Genomic DNA, 24,084 nt, shown 5'->3' with positions numbered 1-24,084 from the left:
ATTTTTCGACAATAACTTTGAGATGTACTCTCAGAAAATACATCAAATTATCTTGTTTTGATAAATATAAAATCATATAAGATGTAATATATATTTAAAATTGTACATAAGTGGAAAAAGTGCCAGCCACTTGCTCGAACTTCGAGACAAAATCAAAAGTTCATGAAGTTAGAAAAGCGAGAAATTATTTCGAACCGAAATTTCAAGCTTTCCAATGGATTCTAACACTAAATGCTGCCAGGGCACTTTATTTTAAGGCAACCCTCGTATGTTGTTTATGAAATAAAAACTGTGAGTTAATTGAGTCCAGTTTGAACTGGCTTCACATTGCACGCTTGCTATTGTAACCTTGTAGCACAAAATGCATATATGTATATTGTTAATTGGTGATAAATATAAAAGTGTTGATGGTAACAGACAAAATGAATAATAATAGCAGACTACGAAGTTAAGTGTACCCAAACTAAGGACTGTTTTGTTCAGAGATAAGTTAGAATACTTTAGCTATGTGGAATGTCAAAAGTGTGTATAAGTATAATAAAAGTGCTCATCAATAACTGATGAATTACCTAGTAAACAAATACAAAGCTTGACTAAAACTAATACGGGTTGCTCTTACATTGGCTGCGCTCTCTGTAAGACTCTCTTACGCTCTTATTATCACAGTCAATTAATGTAGCACTTGGCGAACCGGTTGAATAGAACAAGGAGAACCCGTTCAGTGAGCAATACCTGATAAGATTTCCAGAGCGTCCAATCTCACCTGCCTTAGTTAGGCAGAAACACCTACATGCTAACATAATATTCGTGCTACGTAGACCTGAAAGAAACCGAAACAGGGGCCTGAAAAATCATGCTTGATAAGAATGCAAACAGTTGCGTCTCGCTGGTCGGAGCGTACAGAACAGTATAGAACGAGGCCAGTTACCAGATCTTTCAGTGCCCACTTGCATATCAGTCAGAATGCCCGATAACAGCAACAAATTCTGTGAATCGAATGATGTGCACATCCATATACCTAGCTGGATCAATGAGGCTTATTTTAAGAAATTGCTAAAACGTGAACTAACCGAATTTCGAAAAATACTGAATCTCTCGATAATACCGGCCTCGCCGCCTGGCGAATGTGAGAGCTATACCTCGTTGCTAATGCGCATTATAATCGACATTGAAATGAAAGGTGAGATAAAGGTAAATACGGCAAACACCCAATGCCGCTGACCTAATAATGGTTATGCATATGTCTATATAAATAGATGGATTCACCCAGCAAAAGTCGTATATTATGAAAACCATGCTCACTGATGCCGCGGGCATAGGTTATATCAACACGCTCAATATATTTCCGAAGGAGAAACAAATGTATGAGCTGATTATACCACAGCTGGAGCAGCTTTATCAGGAGCAGGGCAGATCTGTTAAATTTTCACCCAAGTGCCACTGGGCGGAGAATGTGAATGGACGCATCTCGCTGGTGCTAGAGGATCTGAAGACCAAAAAGTTTAGCAATATCAATCGGCTCAAGGGTTTCAATATGAAACAAATGCAACGAGTGCTCGAGAAACTGGCCGAGTTCCATGCAGCCAGCGCGGTCTGGCATCAGCGTAATGGTGCCTATCCGGAGGATTTTCAGCGTATCTATCTGCCTGCCAACTATCACAGATCCAAGTCGTATCAGGCGCGAATACAGAGCTATAAGACGGCCATGGCCACATGGGGCTTTAGCAATCCCGAGCTCTACACGAGTAGAATTGTAAGTAAATAGATAGGCAATATATATTATAATTTGATATGCTCTTTATATTTAGCCGACAGCGGATCAGTTTGTGCAATCTGCTGCGCGCTGCTTTAACAACGATCCACTGGAATTTAAGGTACTTAATCACGGGGATTTTTGGTCTGGCAATATTTTACTCAATAGCACTTTGGCCTGTGATATCAAGGAGATACATTTTGTGGACTTCCAACGCTGCAAATGGGGCAGTCCCGCTCAAGATTTGTGGGAGTTGATCATATGCTCCTCGCATCATAGTCTGAGAACAAAACAATTTGATTGTTTTGTTAGAATATATCACACACATCTTATCCAATGCCTTAAACTGCTGAACTATGCCAAGCCGTTGCCTTTGCTCAGGGAGCTGCACATGAGCATGCTCAAGCATGGTTTCTGGGGTGAGTTCATTCGGGAGCTTGTTCCGATTAAAGGTTTTTATTTAGTAAGTCCCACCCGCAGGTTACTTTACCACCTTCATGCATCTGGTGCTCATTCTACTGCCCGTAGACAATGGGGCGAGTCTGCCCAAGCTAATGCTGCCTGGTGAAGATGGGGATCGCTTTCGTGCCAAGGTCTATACAAATCCATTGTATGTGCGGGCCGCCTTAAGCATATTTCCATTCCTGCATAGACGTGGCTTATTAGAATTTTAAGAAATTTATATTTATATTTACTTACCCTTGTTGGACGAATTTCTCCTATCTGTAAATATAGCAGTCACTTTTGGCTATCTTGGAAGATTTATCTTTTGTTTAGCTGCGACAAAGTCGGTTGAATATTTTATCAAAATCAACCGAAATAGAAAACAATTGATAATAATGCACTTGGGGCCAATCGACTAGTAAATGCTCTGCATTTGTCAGCAGACCATATAATCAACCATATAAACAGATAGACAAAAGATATATTATCATATGTAGCACATGATATGTACTAATAGTATATATCTTTAACATTCTTAACGATTGCATATATGCCATACAATATTACATATATAAATTTACATTTGTTTAGACTTAGTTTAGTTTTAGAGTATTTCATAGTGATCACTTCCTTATTTATTTTTGGTTTTGTTTTTTTTTTTTTTATTCTCCCCGTTCGGTTTTCTAAGTGTTTTGATTATAAGGAAGCCAGTTTGACTTATCACAAAACATTTTTCGGTTTGGTACTTATGAGTGATTATCAAATGAATGATTCATTTCGATATAATCATCATACCATACTGAACACAACCTATTTACACTATAAAAATGATAGATCTGAAGATATTCTAAGTCGTTCATTAACTTTGATCTGTCAAAAACAATGAATTTATTTATACAAACAAGAATAACTTCACCAACTAGTAATTTTCGTAACAAATCAATATGTAGCTGCATATTAGGATATATATAATATTAGTTTTATCAGCTGTATATATAATATATTATATTGCTCAATACGGCTTGCAGGAATTGCAAATATTTTGCGAACTAAGATCGTCTCAAGCGAGTGATAACTGTAATTCTGAACAGATATGTAATTATCTTAGGGTATTTCCAAGTCGACTATAATTTATTTGCTAATGTATTATCATAACATGCGCCACGTTCTCTTTTTATTCTGCTGGCAGTCAGCTGATAAACGGAGCGTATGTCAACGAGAGCTAACAACAGAGAGAGCTTTTCGAGTGGGGCCGTGGCCACGTGAGTTGTTGCCAGCGAGAGCTTTTCTGTGCGGGCGTCTCTCGCTCCCGCTCTCGGTCACACTCTGCAGTTAACAGCTTAACTCAACAGCCGCTGGCGCTCAGCTGCTCGCTGTTTATTAAAGTATATTTTCCCAAAAGTCAGGTGACTTGAAAAAAAAAAAAAAAAAGAGTTTAATTAAAATGGGCACCGGCAAGAAGAATTACCAAGCACCTGAGTGGCTGACCGTGGAATTTCTGCAGGATGTGCTGAAGGAGCACTTCAAAGAGGAGTCGCTCATCGTTAGCGATTTGCTAGTGAAAAGCGCCCAGGTGGGCGATGTTGTTGTCGGCTTTGCCAGTGAAATGCATCGCGCCTGCTTCAATCTGCAGCGCGGCAACGTGAAGAGCAAGTTTTCGGTGTTTGTCAAGGATCATCCGAAGGGTCAAACGGGCGCCATAGCTCTGCGAAGCAAACTGTTCAAGCGTGAGATCCTGACCTATAAGGAAGTGTTGCCGCGGGTACAGGCGCTTCTCGAATCCATTGGCGACAAGGCGAAAATTGCACCCATCTGCTATTACACGACGGAGACTCCGGAGCCATTCCTCATTTTGGAGGACATGCAACTGAGCGGATACGAAAACTTTGAACGCGGCCGTCTACTCAACTTAGACTATGTGCTGCCCAGCGTGGAGAAACTGGCCAAGCTACATGCCTGCAGTGCTGTCATAGCCAAGCAGAATCCCGAAGTGCTGGAGTTCTTCAACGAAGCGCCCATCTCTCGCAATCCGGATCGTCGTGATTTTCTAAGTTTCTTTCCGGTGAACATACGCTGCGTGGCTGAAGAGATTGCCCACTGGAAGGGCTTTGAGCAGATCACTGAGAAGATGTTTAAGCTAGCCGAAAATGTGCTCCAGAGCGCCGTGCATATGTATGAGGAGCAGGAGAAGGGCTTTAAAGTATTCAACATGGCCGACATTTGGATCAACAATCTAATGTTTCATATTAACAATGAAACGAAGGAGCCCGATAATGTCGTTGCGGTAAGTAGGTCAGCACCTCCCAAATTGATAAAGAAAAGAGGGTATATTGCAGTTGTACAAAAGTATGTAGGAGACATGATGATATTACTTGACTCAGCAACACAAAGCAAAATATTAGTATGAACGTATAGATACCTCTTAATCTTAAAGCGAGAAACCTCAACTTTTTGTGCATTTTTATGAATTGAAGATATCTGACAGATCGATTTGATTAACATGAGCTATTTTATTCATATTTGGCATCCGTGAAATGTGAGAGGTTGGGGTTTAATTAATTAAGCATGTACTTATGATTTGAAGCTGAATGTAGTCAAAAGACCTCGACCAGACGTACTTTTTTCTTATTATCGAGCGTTTTATAATCTATTGAATCTCTTACAGCTGGATTTCCAGCTGGCGTTTCTGGGCTCGCCAGCTGTTGATCTTAACTATTTTCTATTTGGCTCTCTCAATGAGAATGTACGTAAGGTGCACCTCAAGTTTATAATACATGAATATCAGCGCGTACTAAAAGAAACTCTAGAAAAACTTGAGTACCAAGGACACATTCCAACTCTCAAAGAAATTAACATTGAGCTAATTAAAAATAGCCTAATTGGTGAGTACTAATAAAGCATATACCATGTACAGTATCTTATAATCTAATACACTCTAGGAGTCATTGCGGCCACTTGCCTAACGCCGCTGATATTCCGGGAAGATGCGGGCTTCGACAATCTTGAGGATCTGAACTCACGGACAGAGAATGGAGATCGTTTTCGACGCGAGAACGTGGAGAATCCCAAATATCGCGCATTTTTACAACGCACTGTCAAAGAGTTCGAGCTATCAGGTTTCTTGGATACGTAATTGTACCTTGTTTCTAGATAAGTTTGAACAAGTAGGGCTTCCAGTATAAACAACTATATTCAGAATAGTTATAAATATCGTAAGAGTCGTGCTTTTCGTAAGGATACACGGCATAGCTTAAATTGACAACCTCTAATATGCTAAAATTATATTATCAGAACGATAACAATTTTAGTTGACTTATTGCAAGCATTCAAACATATCGAAAAAATAAAACTATCAAATATGAAATATGTGTTTTATGTTTTATACAATTATGTTTGCATTTGCATTGAATTAGTACTGTTTTAATGATAAATAATACTAATGAAACCATATTTGTTATTAACACAGGTCAATATAGTTTTACGCCTAAACATCAGATTTTACTCAAAGTAGCCTAGCTCTTCAAATCTGGCCAACAAACACTTAACATCTTCGATGAAACTTTCAAAACGGTACAACTTTTTCCGCAACTCTTCCTTTTGCATCAGTTCGGCGGGATCAAAGCTTTTCAACTTAAGAACTCCCATCATTGGCAAGAAGGTTGTAACCAAAAATATATCTAAAAATTGTGCAGTCAAAGTACTTAAGATCTATTTAAAGGTTAAACTTTCACAAGTAAAGCCTTACCATAGTATTTATGTTGGGATACTTGTCTCCAAAACTCCACCGAATTCGGTAACTCGCCCTTAAAGCCAATTTTTTGCAATGTTGCAAGAAACTCGGAGAAGTAATAGTTAATCAGTTCTTTGTAGTTATTATGACGATCCTCCATGCTCATCAGCATATACACGGCATAGATCAGATCAAGAGTTATCGGGCAAATATTGCTCATTTGAAAATCCAGTAGCATAACATCTTCCAAACTTTGATTGTCCTTGCTATACTTGAACATCATATTACGCAGATGAAAGTCGCAATGGCCAAGGACGTAATAGCCGTTGGGCTGGCGATTATTGCGATACTCCTGCATTATCGCTTTCAAGCGATCCACATAATCATTTTCCATCTTCTTGAAATGAGGTACATACTTTCTTAATTCTGGAACTTCCTCAAGTAATCCAATAAACGTACCCATGCCAGAGCTAAAAAAAGGATCTTTCAAAACGCTGGGCATTTCGAACAAGCCATGTTTGAATTCTTGCAGGTAATCTGGTTGCTTAAGTTAATAAATTTAGTAGTATTATTAAATATTTGATTATTATTTAATTATATGTTCCGCATACCTCATGCAGTATATGAAAGCTAGCCGCATGCCATTTAGCCAGCTTAAGGAATGCTAACTTCAGTTCGTCTATGGTTGCGTCGCGATTTCTTACAACCGAATAGCCTTGCGGAACCAGGTCCTCAAAGATCATTACCTGCCTCGGCTCCAAGCTATAATAGATGCACGACACACAGAGTCTGGTATTATCGCCCGCCTCTCGAAGAATCTCCTCGAACTTGGGCAACGCTTTCGTATACATGCCAATCTCGGTCCGAAAGATGTTTGAGCTATTGAGCATTTCTTTCTTGTGACCCTCCTGTTCGGGCATAGTCTTGATGATCAGCGACTTGGACAGCTTGCCCTCCTGTGTGCCAAACGAGACATTCGCACGAAACATGACGCTCGCGTAGTGATCTGACTTGGCACTGGCTGGAGTTATGCGGAATTCCAGGACACTTAGCTCTGGCGCCTTTTCATGTTTGCGAAGCACTTCCTCGAGGAACTGCGCATTCAGCCACGCGGGTGCCACCAATTCGTCAGCACTGAAGCTATCATTATTTTCAGTTGCCATTGTAATTTCTGTTGTTAATACTTATAACATCGACACAATGTGTTGACTATACTGGCAATCCAACTGAACACACGATACTAAAAGTTCTCTCTACATATCGCAGCTATTTAAGTAAAATTCTGTGCAAAAGTATTCTCGTACTTTGGCAAACGTGTTAAGCTCTGTGTGACTCATAGTTTGATTGATTTTTGAAAATAAAAATATTTGTACTTGATTACCGTTGTTATCAATTAATCACTTACGTTTGTGTTTCTCTGGAGATCGGACGTGAAAATTGCAGTCTCGTGTGTGTGTGCGCGTTAGTGCACCGCTGGCAGCAGGCATAAACCAAGAAAGTGACAGTGACACTGTATAAAGCCCGCCCCAGGGCAATCCATACAAATCCCGCTTATAGTGGGTAAACTATACGCAACTGCTGCCTCTGGCAGCCGGAGTGTTATACAAATTAACAATATTTTAACAAAAAAATTACCGCGTGCAGTGCGTGAGAACAAGTTCTTGCAAAACTTAAGCTGCGCTCAGCTGATCGCAACTCAAGTGCGTGTGTGTGTGCGCGAGTGCAGCAAAGCTTTCGCGAGAGAGCTTTCAGCTTGCAGCTGCACTGATAGTGCTGGCAAAACAGTCACTGCAGTGACAGTGCTGACACTAAAGTCACAATTTGTGATCAATCACTTGTTACAAAAATACGGGTTATTTTTGTAATTAAGTGTAAAAAACTTGTTTTGTTTTTATTTTTTATTCTTTTTTCTCCCTGTGGGGAAAAAATTATAACAAAGTAAAGAACAATGGCTACAAACAACCGACCCCAAAACAACGAAGAAATTCATTCGCCAATCTACCCGCTGCCGAACAGCTCAATTATATCCCCTACAAATATAGCCGCTAATGTCGATCGCCTCGACGGAAGCAGGCCACTGGAAGATTTTTACCAATATTACAACAACGTGCTCGCCAGTAGTGCAAACCGGAACGGCGCCTCCACCTCGCTGTCAGCCGGTACCCAGCAATGCTCGACTTGGCAACCGCAACAGCACGGCACTGTCAGCACAACGACAGCAACAACCACCACAACCACAGCGTCATCCAGCAGCGGCTGCAGGACATCTGCCTCAACAGGCACAAGCCGCGCCGCTTTAGAGCCCATCGGGACCCGCCCCAAAGCCGCCAATCCGACCTTGCAGTCCACCCCTTATGGCACCCAGGCAGCTGGTTCTTGTGTCACAAACCCCCCTCTGCCTCCCATAAAGAACGCAGGTGCTACGCCAGCCTTCGAAGAGCCACTGGTAGATTGGCAAACGGTTTCCGCAAAAAAACGGCGTGGGACTACATTATTATCCGAAGGCGTAAAAAAAGGGAAGCAACTAAATAACCGCAACACCAGCCGCGCTGGAGCTAAGCCCGCAACTCCCAGTACCGCTTCGGCAATTAGCAACAGATATGCCTCCCTTGAGCCTCAGGAAGACGCCTCTGTAATCGATGACGGCGAGATGGACACTGCCGACGAAGCGCCTCCAGTCACAGACCAACAACAATCAGCGAAAAAGATCTCCAAACCCAGGCCGATAACAGTCCCTGGAGTCAGCGATATTGTCGCAATGGAGCGAACCATAGATCAGGCAGTGGGCGCAGACGCCTATGAATTCAAGGTCTCTCCCTCTGGCTATCTAAGAATTTACGCCAAAGATGCCGACACCCACAGAGCAATTGTCCGCAAGCTCACTGAAGTGAGAGTGCAATTTACCCACTTCTGCCTAAAGGAAGACAGACCATACCGCGTTGTGGTTAAAAATCTGGCCGCTTCCACTCCCAGAAGCCAGATTGAAGCTGCCTTTACATCGCACGGCCATATTGTGACGAACCTTTACAACCCGGGCGCCAGACAGCCAACAAGTGATGCAGACTCCACCAACGACTTTCCAAGTCGCAACTTCTGGTTTGTCGATCTCAAGCAGTCTCTTAACAACAGGGAAGCGCTGCGGCTCAACAAGGTTGGCCGCCAACGGGTCACTATTGAGCTTCCGAGGAAGAACAATAGTATAAGGCAGTGTTTCCGCTGCTTCGAGTTCGACCACACCAAAAACTACTGTCTCAAACAGCCCAAGTGTGGTAGGTGCGGTCAGTCCCATTGGACAAACTCCGAGCAGTGCCAGGCCAAAACAGTGGCAGACCTGCGATGCTCCAACTGCGAGGGAAACCATGCTGCTTCCTATAAAGGATGCAAAAGCTATCAGGTGAGACTAAATGCCAGGCAGCCGGCCATCAATGTCTCCCCTCCTACACGATATAGCCATCCTCAAAATACACGAAGAACCACTCAGCAGTTCGTACCTTCCCGAATTGTGCAACAGGGCCTGTCGTATGCTGATGCGCTACGGCCAGGCCATCATGTACAAGTCCGCCAACCCCCAGCGCGCACTCTTCAGCCCACCGTCAATCCAATGCAGCTCCAACAACCACTGCAAGGGCCTCAGGAGCAAGACGCTTCCCTTGGAGGCATCCTTCAAAACCTCCAGCAGTCCATTGCAGCACTGAATGCCGCAGTTGCAACCATTCTGGTTAGCATTAAAGAGCTAAAGGATGCGCAAGGTTCCCCGCAGCTTAGATTCCCAAAAAGCCGCAAATAATGGCTACCCAGTTACGTCTCGGATCGTGGAACGCTCGTGGCATCCTCCAAAATGCTAACGAGCTCAAGCTTTTTCTGAAAAAGCATGATGTAGACATCATGCTCATCTCAGAAACACATCTGCACACAAACTTGTACCTAACAATGGAGGGGTACGTCTGCTACCGTGCGGATCACCCTACAGGACGAGCCAGAGGTGGTGCTGTAGTGCTGGCAAAGCAGGATTTAGCACACTACCATCTACACACAGTGACCTCCAGCGACACACAGCTGGCTGCTATCATGGTGGAGACTCCCTTGGGCGAAATCCTCGTTGCGGCAGCATACCTACCACCAAACATCCCCTGGAACCGAGCGGAATTTGATTCCCTGTTTGGCCAGCTTGGCCCCAAATTCATCGTTGGAGGCGACTTCAACGCTAAGCACAGACTGTGGGGAAACTACAGAGCTGACAGCAGAGGCACTGCGCTCCATGAGGCGCTCACTCCCTGCTCAGCCCAGGTACTGGCCACCGGTAGACCTACCCACTTTCCGTACAACCGGCAAAGTACGCCTTCCTGTATCGACTTTTTTATATTCAAGGGCATCCCCAACAGCGTACTATCGGTTCGCGAAGAGTATGATCTATCTTCCGACCATCTGCCACTCCTCACAACGATCAACACGGCTGCACAAAGGATCCCAAAAAAGCGCAGGCTTGTCCTCCCTGGGTCGAACATCCAACGATTTAAGGCCGAACTAAATAGCTTGATCAACCTAAACACGCAGATTCTGTCAGTTGAGGACGTCGACGCTGCAGTACAAACCCTGTTGGACCAAGTACATGCCGCAGCCGCCAACGCTGCGCCCGCACATATCTACTCAGCCCCTACAAGCCAGCGGCCAAGGACGTTTTCCCCCATATTGGAAGGTCTTCTCGCCCTAAAAAAGCGACTGAGGAGGGAGTATGTCCGTACCCAGGACCCCACGATTGACAGGATCTATCGTCGTATTGCTAACAGGGTCAGGAAGGAGCTGATTATCTCGAAAAGAAATGCCACAGACACCATGCTGGAGGAAGCAACGGCAGACGAGAGCTCCAAATTCGCGCTGTGGAAACTTAGCAGTCGATACAAGCGGCAAGCTGCGCCAAAGTTCCCCGTTCGACTTCCCGATGACACCTGGGCCAGATCACCAATGGACAGAGCCGAAGCCTTTGCCTGCAACTTGGAGGAGCGCTTCAAGCCGTTTGAGACCGCATCGCATGCAAGGATACAGCGAGTCGCGCAAATCCTGGAGGCGCCACTCCAAATGTCACTCCCTGTATCGCCAATCACCTTCCAAGAAGTAGAGCAGGAGATGAAGAGATTAAAAAGCAGCAAAGCCCCTGGGGAAGATCGGTTGGACAACCAGACAATCAAGCTACTGCCATACAAGGCGGTGCTTTTTCTCGTCGCCATTTTTAATGCAGCTCTTCGGCTAGGTTACTTTCCAGTGGCTTGGAAGAAGGCACATATAATCATGTTGCACAAGAGCGGAAAGCCCCCTAATCAACTGGGATCCTATCGCCCCATCAGCCTCCTGCCTGCCTTTGGTAAGATTCTGGAAAGGTGCATCCTCAGAAGGGTCCTGGATACCCCGGAAATAAAACGCTTGATCCCGAAGTTCCAGTTTGGGTTTCGACTCAAACACGGTACCCCTGAGCAACTACATCGGGTCACAAATTATATTTTGGACGGCTTTCACAGGAAAGAGTATGTGGTGGCAGCATACCTTGACATCCAAGAAGCCTTCGACCGGGTGTGGCACGCAGGACTCCTCTCTAAGATAAAGGACAAATTGAATCCGCAGCTATTTAGCACCATTGCGAGCTTCCTAACTGAGAGAACCTTTCAAGTGGTGCAGGATGGAGTAGCCTCTCAAACCAAACGCATAAAAGCGGGCGTTCCACAAGGCAGCGTCTTGGGTCCCACGCTATATAGCCTGTTTACACATGACATGCCCACAGCAAATGCAAGCAGACGGAATGATCGGCAGGACCTTCTGGTGGCCACGTTTGCTGACGACACGGCAATCCTTGCAAAAAACAAATGTGTGTACGTGGCAACTGACCTCTTGCAGGAATACCTCAAGCGATTTGAAAACTGGGCTTGTAGATGGAACATCGCAGTGAACCCTGGAAAGTGCGCCACGGTTACCCACACTCTACGCAAGGACTCATGCCCCGGACTTTTTCTTCATGGTGAGCTTCTAGAGCAATATCGTCAACACAAGTACCTAGGTGTCACTCTCGACAGACGACTTACATTTAGTAAGCACGTCTCTGCAGTAACGAGCAACATCAAATCTAAGATAAGGCGAATGAGCTGGCTCCTCAACTCCAAAAACAAACTCTCGCTCCGAAACAAGGTCCTAATCTACAAGGTAATCCTTGCCCCAGTGTGGCGTTACGGGCTTCAAGTTTACGGTATAGCTGCAAAAACACACCTGAACAAAATTCGCATCATTCAGGCCAAAACCCTGCGCAAAATAACTGGAGCCGAATGGTATATTCGCACACGCGACATCGCCAAGGACCTCAAGGTTCCAATGGTGGGCGACATAGTCAACAGGCAAGCAGCGAGCTACTCAACAAAGCTCCACAACCACCCAAACATCCTGGCGAGGAGCCTGCTAAGGAGGCGAAGAAGAAGGCGACTGAAGAGGACCTACCCAACCGACCTAATCGATCGTTATGTATAGGTGACAAGCTTCGTTAATTACACCAAAATATGTTTCTGTAATCTGTTAACCTAATTGTATAACTAATTGTAAAACCACAATCATCGCTAAGCTAAGTAATTATGTCACTCTGATAAAAGTTGCTAACATAGAGTAACAGGATACCAGATTTCTTAATAAACAAAATATAAAAAAAAAAAAAAAAAAAAAAAAATCAATTAATGGGCTTATACAATTTTTTTTATGGTTTTTATAAATAAATATAAAAGCACAAGAAACAATTTAATTTATGTTATGTTAAAAGAATTCATCTAATCAAAGATTTGAGAGACACTGAGATTACTCTCTCTCTCTCTCTCTCGCTCTCTCCCTCGCTTCTGATTTTTCTTGTTTACATCTATTTTATTCTCTCTCTCCCTATTTTCTCTCCTTCATCAATATCGTATGGTTTCTACTAATGACGCAATGGGCCACTTAAATTGCTTTAAATGGCAGATAAGGCCTTCATTTTGTATTGTAATTATGAATATTAATTTTTGTTTCCTTTATTTTTTTATATGTTATGGTTCCAAAAATGTTTTTTTTTTTATTAATTTTTTTCAAATATTATATGCTTATTAAACATCTTTTAAGGTCGGTAATTGCCTTATGGGCCAATTCTTTTCATTATTTAAGTTCGCCAGGTTTTTATAGAAAAACTAGTTTGTTTCATGTGGTTTACAATATTTGTATAAGATTATCAGGTAGCCGGCCTGAGGACCTGGGGATGGGTGGGCGGAGTTGATCTCTTGATGCGACAGGCACCTGGAAGTGTGCTTGCTAACCTATTGGCGTGTGTGGCTAGCCGGTTGTTGTATAGGGCGCAGGTGGACCTGATTTTCTTTTCGACCCAGGGAATCCTTAAAACTCTGTGGAGCACGCTGTTGCGCACGCAATATGGTACTCCTGCCTTCTGGCGAAGAGCCTTGCATTGAAGGGATTGAACTCTCTCTTTGAAGGAGCAGCCAAGCCCCAGATTTGTAAGGCGTATCGCCTGATGGGTGCCTTCTTGCACGTGATAAGCGCTTTGCCAGAAACTATTTTGCAAATATTTGCAAATAACTAAAACAAATGTTTTTAGACAACACATTTATTTTGTATATATTTCTTGGCTTGAGTTAAGATTAATCATAAAAGAATTAAACAGACTTTGCAAAGTATCCCTCTTTCTCGAATCTGGACAACAGATTCTTCACATCTTCGATGTACAAATCTAGACGGTACATTGTTTTCCGCACATCTTCGTTTTGAAATATATCAGCAGGGTCAAAGGCATACAACTTAAGGGCACACATCATTGGCAAAAATGTAGTTAGCAAGTAAATATCTAAGAAATGTTCAACGAGAATATAAAATGAAGTACATAGCTGAAAGTGGCTTCCAAGTGCTTACTTACCATAGCACTTATGCTGGGACATTTGTTGCCAAAACTCTACCGAATTTGGCAACTCGCCCTTAAAGCCAATATTCTGCAATGTTGTGAGGAACTGGGAAAAGTAGTAGTTAATGAGATGCTTGTAGTTTTTATGACGATCTTCTATTCCCATCAGCATATAGACGGCATAGATCAGATCAATGGTAATCGGGCAAATGTTGCTTATTTGAAAATCCAATAACATGACATCTTCCAAACTTCCATTTGCCTTGTGCTTGAACATCATGTTTTTCAGATGAAAGTCGCCATGGCAGAGCACGTAATATCCATTGGGTTTGCGATTATTGCGATACTCCTGCATTACAGCTTCCAAACGATCCACATAATCATTTTCCATCTTCTTGAAATGGGGTATATACTTTCTCAATTCTGGAATCTCTTCCAGCAATTCGAGGAACTTTCGCATGCCAGTGGTACAAAAGGGGTCTTGCCGCATATTTGGTATCTCAAACAGGCCATATTTAAGTTCTTGCAGATAATCGGGTTGCTAATGTACAGGAATAGTATAAGGAATCTTTGCTTACTATTTAACCATATATGCATAAGGCTTACCTCTTGCAGCATATGAACACTGACTGCATGCCATTTGGCAAGCTTAAGAAATGCGAGCTTCAGCTCCTCGATGGTAGCGTCGCGTTTCCTTATGATCGTATACCCTTGCGGCACCAGATCTTCAAAGATCATTACCTTTCGCGGATTCAAGCTGCAATAAATGCAGGGCACACATAGCTTGGTATTATCGCCCGCCTCTCGGAGAATCTCCTCAAACTTGGGCAACACCTTCGTGTACATGGCAATCTCAGTACGAAAAATATTTGAGGTTTCGAGCATTTCTTTCTTGTGACCCTCCTGATCGGGCATAGTCTTGATGATCAGCGACTTGGAGAGCTTGCCCTCCTGTGTGCTAAACGAGACATTTGCACGAAACATAACGCTCGCGTAGTGATCTCCCTTGGCACTTGCTGGAGTCATGTGGAGATCTAGGACTTTCAGATCAGGCGCCTTTTCATGTTTGCGAAGCACTTCCTCAAAAAACTGCTCATTTAGCCACCCGGGTGCTACCAATTCATCAGCATTAAAGCTATCAACATTTTTATTCGTGTCCATGTTGCTTGTTCTCTTCTTTACACCTTAAAATTATTTTTCTTTCTATGCGAAGTATCGGTAGTGTATAACAATAATGAAACTGAATGCCGTTTAGTCAACGTTTTAAGTGACTTTTTGTTTAAAAGCTAAAGAAAGCTTCGCAAAGCTTTGACAAGCGCGTTTAAAAATTGTAAGTAGAATTCATTGTTTTGTGAAATAAAAGGGAATTTTAAGCCCTAAAGCTCCAAAGATAAGAGCATGATTTAACCAACAGGTAAAGGTATCTGTACATACAACAATTAACAGCTTATGTAATATATAAATAATTTTAGCAGATCTAATTACAAAGCACATAATATTTATTCGATCTAAAACCTCAGCCAGCAAATCTGTGAACCCTAAATTCGCTAAGGAGCGATGTATTTTCCAAAAAATGTAAAACCCTTTTCTAATAAATGCGAAGAAATGTATTTGTAAGTTTGAGGCCGAATGCTAAACATAAACTTTCTCGCAATTTGAGCATATAAGGTCAGTAGAGTAAGAATTTCATCTTCCTAGATCCTAGAGTTCGAGCTGTGCTCAAATCAGCCAAATCAGACTGACTCAGCCAGTTATTAGTAAATACTTTAATTAAACTAGATTAATTAGGAATATTTTTAATTGTTACTTAAGAATACTTCTTTCCCTACGAACGCCTTCATCTTCATGAGAGGTCCAAAATGGTAATGACAAAAATTAGCTGTGCTTGGCCGCCCGAAAGAATTGCTTACACATTGTATCGGTGATGGTATTAGAAATTTGTGTGTTCTTTTTAGACATTTAACTAAAAATATATGAAATATAATGAATTAAATACCTTGGCTGACACACGTCTTATCGATCACTTATAAAATAAAAATAATAGAATAAACAATGAAGTGCTAAATACTTGAGCTAGAAAACTGTTTGAGCCGCATGGCTAGAAACTCCATGTGGGTACAACAGCTTTTGTATTAAATTAAATATTATCAAGGCTTTTCCAATCTACAATCAACATTAGATAACAGCTGATGTAACTCTCGCTCTCTCTATCTACATACCTCTCGACTTCAATCTCTCTTGAATAATAATTTTCTACTAGAATATGATGCATTCCAAAGATGATAACAATTGACTCTACACTTAAGTTCAAAAGCCTCCTAGCACATGATAAACCTTTATAATCATATTGTCATTAAAATGATTAAATTTTGATTTTTGTCTGAAAGTATACAAAATTCAAATTATAACAGATAGAAGAACTCAACTGAAATTCTTTAGGCAAGCTCCAGATAATACCACACTTTTTGAACTAGAGTGATCCTTAGTTGAGCTGATTTAATTCATCATTCTCGTTTAGTTTTGAAAGCAATAAGAATTATCATATCTACTCATATGTTTACCCACTGAATGTAAATAATAATAATTACACGCCGCATGTTGCCAATTAAATACTCTTCTTAATTTATAAATTAATGTATTAAATAAAAAAAGCTTTCCGACCAATTGTTCTTGTAGAAACTATGTAAAACAGCAGTCCAAATCGAAGGCTTTACAATATTTTAAAAAGCTAGTGAATTGATATTTGCTGAGATATCTGTTCCAGATATATTTAACAGAAAATTGTCCAAGCAAGAATTCATTTTTGACCTATAGGACTACATGATAAAGGCAAGGCTTTAGCGACTCGATTGCGTCAAACATTTCGTGACAAATTTGTAATACCCTCTACTAGGGTATGAAAACTCAACTTTAAGCTCCCACCAGCGGCGATTATATTGCGAGTCATTTCGTTATGTAACCCATTTAATTAGAAAGCTCTGAAAGCTTTGAAATGAAATTGCATAAATTCGTAATTTCAGACGATTTGCGCTCAGTTAGTTCTTAAAATACCTGACAATAGCATCCAGAATGCCTCCCAATAACGACAGCTACAACTCGGATGAGCTCAATGCGCCGCAATGGCTTAACACAGAGTTCATCAGAGAAATCTTGGTTAAGCATCTCAAGGCACCAGAGCTCAAAGTGGTTGATGTAAAGTTCTCGCCAGCCAGCTCCAAGGGGGATCATTATGCGAGCCTTATGTTCCGAGCTTATGTTGAGTATGAAACGCAAAAGGGGCACTCGACGATATCGCTCGTCATCAAAACAATGCCCGAACAGGATGGTCACAAAAAAGAGCTGCTGGGTGAATCACACATCTTTGAGACGGAGATTGCCATGTACACCAAGGTGTTGCCCAAGTTCGAGAAGGTATTGCGCGAGGTGGGCGATATGACTAGATTATGTGCCACCTGCATCTACCATAGCTTAAAGCCACGCCAGGTAATGGTCTTTGAGGATCTGTTAACCCAGGGCTACGCTGTCATTCGACGATCTGCTAACATAGAAGAGCTGCGAGCTGCTCTGGAAACCTTGGCCAAATGGCACGCAGTTAGCCACAAGTTGCTCAAGGAACAGCCCGAACTATTTGATCAGCTACAATATGATATAACCACACTTCCAAAATTTTTGGAGCAGGACTTTTTGACCAAATCCCTGGGCAGCTTTACAGATATGCTTGGAAATGTGGAGAGTCTGAAAACCTACCGCAAGTACTTTGAACCGATGCAAGATAAGTTAATTCAGGCCTGGGTGGATGTGATACGAGAATATCGAGACAATCGTCAAGAAAATGGGTACTACGTGCTCTGTCATGGGGATTTTCATCTGCGTAATATGATGTTTAGGGGACCCGATTGTATGCTGTTGGATTTCCAGATGTCCTATGTGGGCTCTATGGCCAATGATATTATATATGCCATCTATATGTTGTTTGACGGAAAGTTACGTGAAGAAAAATCAAATGAACTTATTTATAACTACTTCCAAACCTTCGTGAATACATTAAAGAAGATTGGGTACCAGGGCAAGGTGCCCAGTTTGGTTGAGTTTCGGCGACAAATGTTTGAAAAAAGATATAATGGTAAGTTCAAATAAATGAAATATGATTTATTTAATATTTGTATGTAACATCCATACCATCTATACCTCAGATTTTCTGCTGCTTACCTCTTTTCAACCCATAATAATATATATGCGCAAGGGCGCCGATCCTGGAGAGATAATTGAGAATGATGACTTGCGTTCCAAGCTGTATTACCAGAAGGAATACATAAAGGAACTGGAAGATCTATTGCCTCGAATGCTTCATTTGGGCTATTTTGAGCCACTTTAATTGTGTAGAGTAAATAGTGTCTAATCGTGTAATTTGAATAATTATATGGCATGCATTATATAAGAATGCTGTGACAAGAATTCCCTTTGTCGTTATTGTCTTCGACTATGCACCAGCCCTCTCTACGTGTGCAGCATCATAATCAGTCAATTCATTTCTATTCTCGGTTAGTTTGGATTTAATTTACTTTTAATAAAAGATTTTCAATTCAGCAAATCTTTGGCTATCTGCGCTTTTTCCGAAATAATCTTTACAATTTTGAAAATACATTTTAATCTTATCAATTTCAACACTTGGCGTTCTCTTTCGATTTTATCACTTAGAAGTGCATTTATTTATGTACTTGGTTTTTTGACATTAACAAAAAATAATTCTTTTTGTTAGGAATGCATTCGCCTTTTATAAAAGGTGCGTTAGGGTTGTAGTTATTTTAGTATGTATATTTATATGTATATATATTTAATGTGGATTAATCTTTTTCAAACGCAGTAAATAGGTGGCAAATTAAGATTAAAAATATAGAGTCAAAAAGTTGGACACAATGGCTTAACACAGAGTTCATCAGAGAAGTCTTGGTTAAGCATCTCAAGGCACCAGAGCTGAAAGTAGTTGATGTAAGGTTGTTCGTAAAGGTGCATGAAAATGGAAACCTAATTGTTCGGGAATATCGTGATAACCGTCAAGAAATTGGCTACTACATGCTCTATCATGGGCATTTTGATCTGCGTAATATGACTCAAATGTATGCTTTTGAATTTCCCGTTGTCCTACATGGACTTTATAGCTAATGATATTATTTACAACTACTTGTGAATATATTAGAGAAGAGTGGATACCAGGTCAAGGTGCCCAGTTTGCTTGAGTTTCGGCGTCAAATGTTAAAAAAAAAGATATAACCTCAAGCCAGCCAACCAATGTTTTATATATAATGGTAAGTTAATATAAGTTAATGAAAATATACATGCATGTAAAAGCAAGATTAAAATGTAATGTAAGAAATGGGATATTCTAAGACTTTGTGCTATTTGAACCTATGATAAAGCATTTCCACAAGGGAGCTTACCCAATTGTATTATCAAAAGGAAGGATGTCTGTATAATTTAAATGAAAGTAATCGATTTTTAATTTACTTATAATAACATATTTCTATAGATATCAAACTATTGTGGGCTGATTGTTCTTAACTTCTCCACAGGTTTCTCTTACCTTTTACAAATTGATATTAGCCTCCTGTTAAACACGGCTGTGTATATTTTTGATTACAACGCAACATACTCTAGACAATTGAGTTTGCTATTGAGTATATAACCGGTTTTATGACTGTTTATAAATAGCAAAAGTACGTTTCACCGTGACAAATCAAAAAAAAAAACTTTCAGCAAACTCTTTTAGCCGGGACTAGACTTAATAATTATATATACTACTATATTAAATACTATGCTGATAAAAAAAGTTAACTTATCTGTAAGGTACTCACCGGCTTTATACAAGATAATTGAGTTTTTCAATCCATTTTTGGGCAAATGCATTTCAATATCAACTAGATAGATGTGAATAATCTAAATTATCTCTAAAACATTGTCTATAAATATAAATGAAAATTGAGGTACTTAACATGGTGAAATAAAATATAAAAGCTCTCTCATTTTTTTTTTTTTTTTTTAATTCTCTCCTCTCTTTTATTTATTATCAATAGCTTTCATAACATTTTTCTGCACAGCAGTCTGTGGCTGCTCTCTTTATAAGAGTTTAGAGTGAAACTGATCGGCAGATACAATTATGTTAGGCATGTTAATTTTCTATTGAATGCCCTGAACAACTGGGAAAGTATTGAGACAGACAGTTTACGCATTTGTTTGTACTACTTATATTTTGTTATCAAATCAATCAAAATAGCCCAATTTTTCGAATTTGGTTAACAAAAACTTAACATCTTCGACATATTCATCCAAGAAGTACAACTTTTTTCGAATTTCATTGTTCTGTAGCACATCAGGTATATCAAAGGCATTGGACCTAACACCATGCATCAGCGGAAGAAATGTTGACAACAGAAATAGTTCTGTAAATACATACATTTTAAATATATATATATGTTTAAGATGCATCTTTAAGCCAAATTCAAGCTTACCAAAGAATTTGTGACGTGCCATTTCCTTCTGAAACTCCACAAGACGCGGAAGTTCACCTTTGAAGCCAGTTTTCTTTAGTGTATCAACAAAAGTGGAGAAATAAAAGTTAACTAGCTCTTCGCAGTTGTGCTGACGATCTTCGGGAGACATCAGCATATAAATAGAATATATAATATCGATGGTAATCGAGCATATATTGCATATTTGATAATCAAGTAACATGCAATCCTCAAAACTGTTATCTTCAGTGTTGTACTTGAACATCATGTTACGCAGATGAAAGTCTCCATGGGATAAGGCATAGAATCCATTGGGCTGTCGATTTTCACGATACTCTTCCATTATATCAGTGAAGAGTTTCATATAAGTATGCTCTAGGCTCTTGAAGTATGGCTTGTACTTGTTAAACTCTGGTTTTTTGTCAAGAAACTCCAGAAAATTATCAAAGCCCGTTGTCAGGAAGGGATCACTCATAAAGTTCGGCATTGAGCACAGGCCATGTTTGAATTCTTTCAGAAAATCTGGTGTCTAAGATATAAGAGATGTTAACCAGTTTTCTAAATTATCATGCGTTAGGTATTACCTCATGTAGAATCTGAAAGCTAACTGCATGCAATTTGGCCAGCTTCGTTAATGCGCCCTTCAGTTCCTCAACAGTAGCATTCCTATCCCTGATAACAGTATAACCTTGCGGCACCAGATCCTCAAATATCATAATTTGTCGCGGCTTAAGGCTGTGATAGATACAAGGTACACATAGCCTAGTCTCATCACCAGCTTTTTTAAGAATCTCCTCGAATCTGGGCAGCACTTTGGTGTACATGCCAATCTCGGTCTCGAACAGATAGGAATCACTCAGCATTTCCTTCTTGTGCCCCTCCTCCTCTGGCATTGTCTTGATGATCAGCGACTTGGAGAACTCGCCCTTTTCTGTGGTATACGAAACATTACCACGAAACATAACGCTCGCATAGTGATCGCCTTTGCCACTCGCTGGAGACATCTTCACATTCACAACCTTGAGTTCTGCTGCCTTTTCATGCTGGCCAAGTACTTCCTCAAAGAACTGCGCGTTTAGCCACTCGGGTGCCACCAATTCATCGGCATTGAAGCTATCATTTTTTGTCGCTGCCATATTTGTTTGCACTATAACTATAAATTTAATAAGTATTTCTAGCGCACGAGTCAACGAAACTATTAATAATGAGCTTCTCTCTAGCGCACACGTCTTTTTAAGCGTTTTTGCCGAAAGCTTTTGAGAACCTATCAACAGCACGGACTTTTTGAGAAAACTCAATTAGTCTGTTGTGAAATACACTATTTGAAAGGTTTTAATTTAGTTAATATTGGTTGGTTTGCTGTGAGTAAACAGTTAACGCGTCAACATTATATTGTAATGTTTTCAAAGGTAATTGGCCTTTAAATTTGCAAAGAGAATATATAAAAAAAAAATTAAAGGTCGGTGGTCAAAGGCGCCCGTCCACATACATTTATCTGTTATAATACTGTTAACAGAATATTAGCTAATTGGTTCCAACCTTTTATTGATTAGATAAGATACTTAGATTTCAAGTACCTGACCTAGAGGAAGTAAATAAAGTTTGTCGACATTCTACACAATAATGATGCGAAACAAGTTTTTATTGCACATTTATAGCAAATCCATTTTATTCAAAATAACCTTGCTGCTCAAAACTTTTCAAAAGCTTTCGAACTTCCTCCACATAGCCCTCGATCCGATAAAAGCTCTGTCTTAAGTCCTCTTTATAGCGCATTTCCACCATATCCTCGGACTTTTGCTTTCCACTTTTAACACAATACATTAACGGCAAAAATGTGGTCAGAAGAAACAATTCTATAATGAGAAAATTGCATTTTTTTAACAATTTATAAATATATATATGTGTATATTTATAATCTTAACTTACCCAAGTATCTTTGCCGAAACAGCTGCCGGTGAAACTCGGCCAAATTGGGCAATTCGCCCGCATATTTTATTTTCTTTAAGGTCTCCGTGAAATTGGAAAAATAATACTCAATTAACTCATTGCGATGATATTGGCGTTGATCGGGCGATAGCATTTGATATATTGAGTAAATTATATCGTTAGGCATGGGACCCACATTGCTCATCTGGAAATCCAGCAGCATGCAGTCCTCCAAGATCCCACTCTCTTTATTATGCTTGAACATCATGTTCCTAATGTAAAGATCGCCGTGGCATAGCACATAATACGCATTTTCCTGGCGATTCTCGCGATACTCCACAAAAGAAGCTCTAAACGTTTCCTGATAATTGGCGCGTATCTTTTCAAAGTGCGGCTTATAGACACTCAAGTCGGGCACTTCGTCCAGCATTCTAATGAAGTAATCTATGCCGTTCATAAACGGATCCTCCATTATTTTGGGTAGCTCCATTAAACTGTATTTGTATTTTTCAAACACGGCTGGCTCCTCCTTTTGTAACTTGTAGCTAACGGCATGCCACTTGGCCAGCTTGGAATAGGCGCATTTCACCTCCTCCAGAGTAGGCTCCCTATCGCGCACTACAGTGTAGCCCAAGGGCACCAGATCCTCGAATATCATTACCTGACGCGGATCCAAGCTGCAGTATAGGCAAGGCGCATACAGCGATATGTCATCGGATGCCTCTCGCAGTATGGCCTCAATTTTCGGCAGTATTTCGGTATACATGCCAATCTCTGTTTGGAAGATATGTGATTCGCCCAGTTGTTCCTTCTTGAAGCCCTCCAGTTCGGGCATTGTCTTAATTATTAAGGACTTAGAGGCCTTCTCGCCCGCTTGGGTCATATATTCCACAGCGACTCGAAACATAACACTGGCATAATGATCACCCTTTACGGTAGCCGGAGAGATTTTATAGTACAGTACTTCCAGCTGATCATCTTTTAAGTTATTTGCCAACACGTTTTTTAGAAATTGTGAGTCCAGCCAGGTGGGTGCCTTCAGCTCATCGGCATTAAATTCATTGTTTTCATTCGACATTCTTTGATACCAAAAAAAATCGTTGTTTACTGTCCAAACTACTGTAAGCTCGATAAATAACTAATACCAATTACTTGCTTTGAAGCGTTTTATTATATACTGCAAAAAGCTCTGCTCAGATATTTTACTAAGCGCAAGCTTGCAAGCTTTTATTTTGAAATAAAAAGTTTATTGTGAAAGCTTACTATGAAATTCCATTTCACGAAATCGGTTAATTTAACAGTTATGGACAATAAATATGTACCTATATACATATTTAAATGCATATACATATATATATATGTACATAAAAAAAAAAACTATTATTAATATTTCGTTAATTACAAATTTATAGAAATATGACATTAGTATAGGATAATTGTTGGTTTCCCGTCTAAGAGGTCAAAATGATTTGGGGGTTTTGTCAAAATTTATGTAGCTTGTCATAAGAAAATTATATTAACTTAAGTATTCCATAATTAATTATTAAAAATGTTCTAACAGTGTTATATGAGTAAACTCGTCTACATGAGCGTTTACTAGCAAATAAAACTATCGGTAACTTCGAGATGTACAGATGTTCATTTTCACTATCGATTAAAACATTAAAAGTATGTATGTAATAGCTCAAGATCGCTTGATATTTATACATATTTAATTTCTATAATATTTTTAGCTGCATTATTTTGTAAACAATTTATTTTGGTAGACGGCTTGTCAAGCGATAATCGTCTCTAAGTCTTGCCAATAGTTTACTCA

At 40.3% G+C, this 24,084-nt stretch overlaps 7 protein-coding genes across 10 annotated transcripts; 3 read left to right on the top strand and 4 right to left on the bottom strand.

The window, feature by feature from the left end:
• The first annotated feature begins 93 nt into the window (after positions 1–93).
• LOC6630742 (uncharacterized) lies at positions 94–2,512 on the top strand. 2 transcript variants are annotated; one of them, XM_002053167.4, is made up of 4 exons: positions 94–1,180; positions 1,257–1,753; positions 1,809–2,172; positions 2,234–2,512. In XM_002053167.4, the coding sequence occupies exons 1-4, from the start codon at positions 964–966 to the stop codon at positions 2,425–2,427; spliced, it is 1,272 nt and encodes a 423-aa protein (XP_002053203.1). In that variant the 5' UTR covers positions 94–963; the 3' UTR covers positions 2,428–2,512. The 2 variants fall into 2 exon arrangements, with proteins under 2 accessions (XP_002053203.1, XP_015027394.1); XM_015171908.3 differs by having other exon boundaries at positions 1,056–1,191.
• Positions 2,513–3,518: 1,006 nt separating this feature from the next.
• On the top strand, positions 3,519–5,561 carry LOC6630743 (uncharacterized). Its single transcript, XM_002053168.4, has 3 exons — positions 3,519–4,481; positions 4,863–5,079; positions 5,137–5,561. Exons 1-3 carry the CDS (start codon positions 3,642–3,644, stop codon positions 5,328–5,330), a joined length of 1,251 nt encoding a protein of 416 aa, XP_002053204.1. The 5' UTR covers positions 3,519–3,641; the 3' UTR covers positions 5,331–5,561.
• LOC6630744 (uncharacterized) lies at positions 5,557–9,582 on the bottom strand. 3 transcript variants are annotated; one of them, XM_002053169.4, is made up of 4 exons: positions 7,333–9,582; positions 6,539–7,251; positions 5,943–6,471; positions 5,557–5,874 (listed from the first exon to the last, which is right to left on the bottom strand). In XM_002053169.4, the coding sequence occupies exons 2-4, from the start codon at positions 7,088–7,090 to the stop codon at positions 5,696–5,698; spliced, it is 1,260 nt and encodes a 419-aa protein (XP_002053205.1). In that variant the 5' UTR covers positions 7,091–7,251; positions 7,333–9,582; the 3' UTR covers positions 5,557–5,695. The 3 variants fall into 3 exon arrangements, with proteins under 3 accessions (XP_002053205.1, XP_070062876.1, XP_070062877.1); XM_070206775.1 differs by lacking the exon at positions 7,333–9,582 and having other exon boundaries at positions 5,943–6,464; positions 6,539–6,622; XM_070206776.1 differs by lacking the exon at positions 5,557–5,874 and having other exon boundaries at positions 6,237–6,321; positions 6,387–6,471; positions 6,539–9,582.
• Positions 9,583–13,538: 3,956 nt separating this feature from the next.
• LOC116651238 (uncharacterized) lies at positions 13,539–15,053 on the bottom strand. Its single transcript, XM_032437202.2, has 3 exons — positions 14,440–15,053; positions 13,849–14,374; positions 13,539–13,779 (listed from the first exon to the last, which is right to left on the bottom strand). The coding sequence occupies exons 1-3, from the start codon at positions 14,992–14,994 to the stop codon at positions 13,592–13,594; spliced, it is 1,269 nt and encodes a 422-aa protein (XP_032293093.1). The 5' UTR covers positions 14,995–15,053; the 3' UTR covers positions 13,539–13,591.
• A 1,820-nt stretch (positions 15,054–16,873) lies between these two features.
• Positions 16,874–18,504, top strand: LOC6630746 (uncharacterized). The gene is made up of 2 exons (XM_002053171.4): positions 16,874–17,956; positions 18,027–18,504. Exons 1-2 carry the CDS (start codon positions 16,903–16,905, stop codon positions 18,206–18,208), a joined length of 1,236 nt encoding a protein of 411 aa, XP_002053207.1. The 5' UTR covers positions 16,874–16,902; the 3' UTR covers positions 18,209–18,504.
• Positions 18,505–20,059: 1,555 nt separating this feature from the next.
• Positions 20,060–21,531, bottom strand: LOC6630745 (uncharacterized). The gene is made up of 3 exons (XM_032436474.2): positions 20,924–21,531; positions 20,340–20,868; positions 20,060–20,270 (listed from the first exon to the last, which is right to left on the bottom strand). Exons 1-3 carry the CDS (start codon positions 21,473–21,475, stop codon positions 20,092–20,094), a joined length of 1,260 nt encoding a protein of 419 aa, XP_032292365.1. The 5' UTR covers positions 21,476–21,531; the 3' UTR covers positions 20,060–20,091.
• Positions 21,532–21,950: 419 nt separating this feature from the next.
• On the bottom strand, positions 21,951–23,446 carry LOC6630748 (uncharacterized). Its single transcript, XM_002053173.4, has 2 exons — positions 22,269–23,446; positions 21,951–22,195 (listed from the first exon to the last, which is right to left on the bottom strand). The coding sequence occupies exons 1-2, from the start codon at positions 23,344–23,346 to the stop codon at positions 22,008–22,010; spliced, it is 1,266 nt and encodes a 421-aa protein (XP_002053209.1). The 5' UTR covers positions 23,347–23,446; the 3' UTR covers positions 21,951–22,007.
• Positions 23,447–24,084: the final 638 nt, after the last annotated feature.

Source organism: Drosophila virilis, chromosome 2, assembly GCF_030788295.1.
Source record: "Drosophila virilis strain 15010-1051.87 chromosome 2, Dvir_AGI_RSII-ME, whole genome shotgun sequence".
NCBI classification, from domain to species: Eukaryota; Metazoa; Arthropoda; class Insecta; order Diptera; family Drosophilidae; genus Drosophila; species Drosophila virilis.
This window is presented reverse-complemented; position numbering and strand designations above follow the sequence as displayed.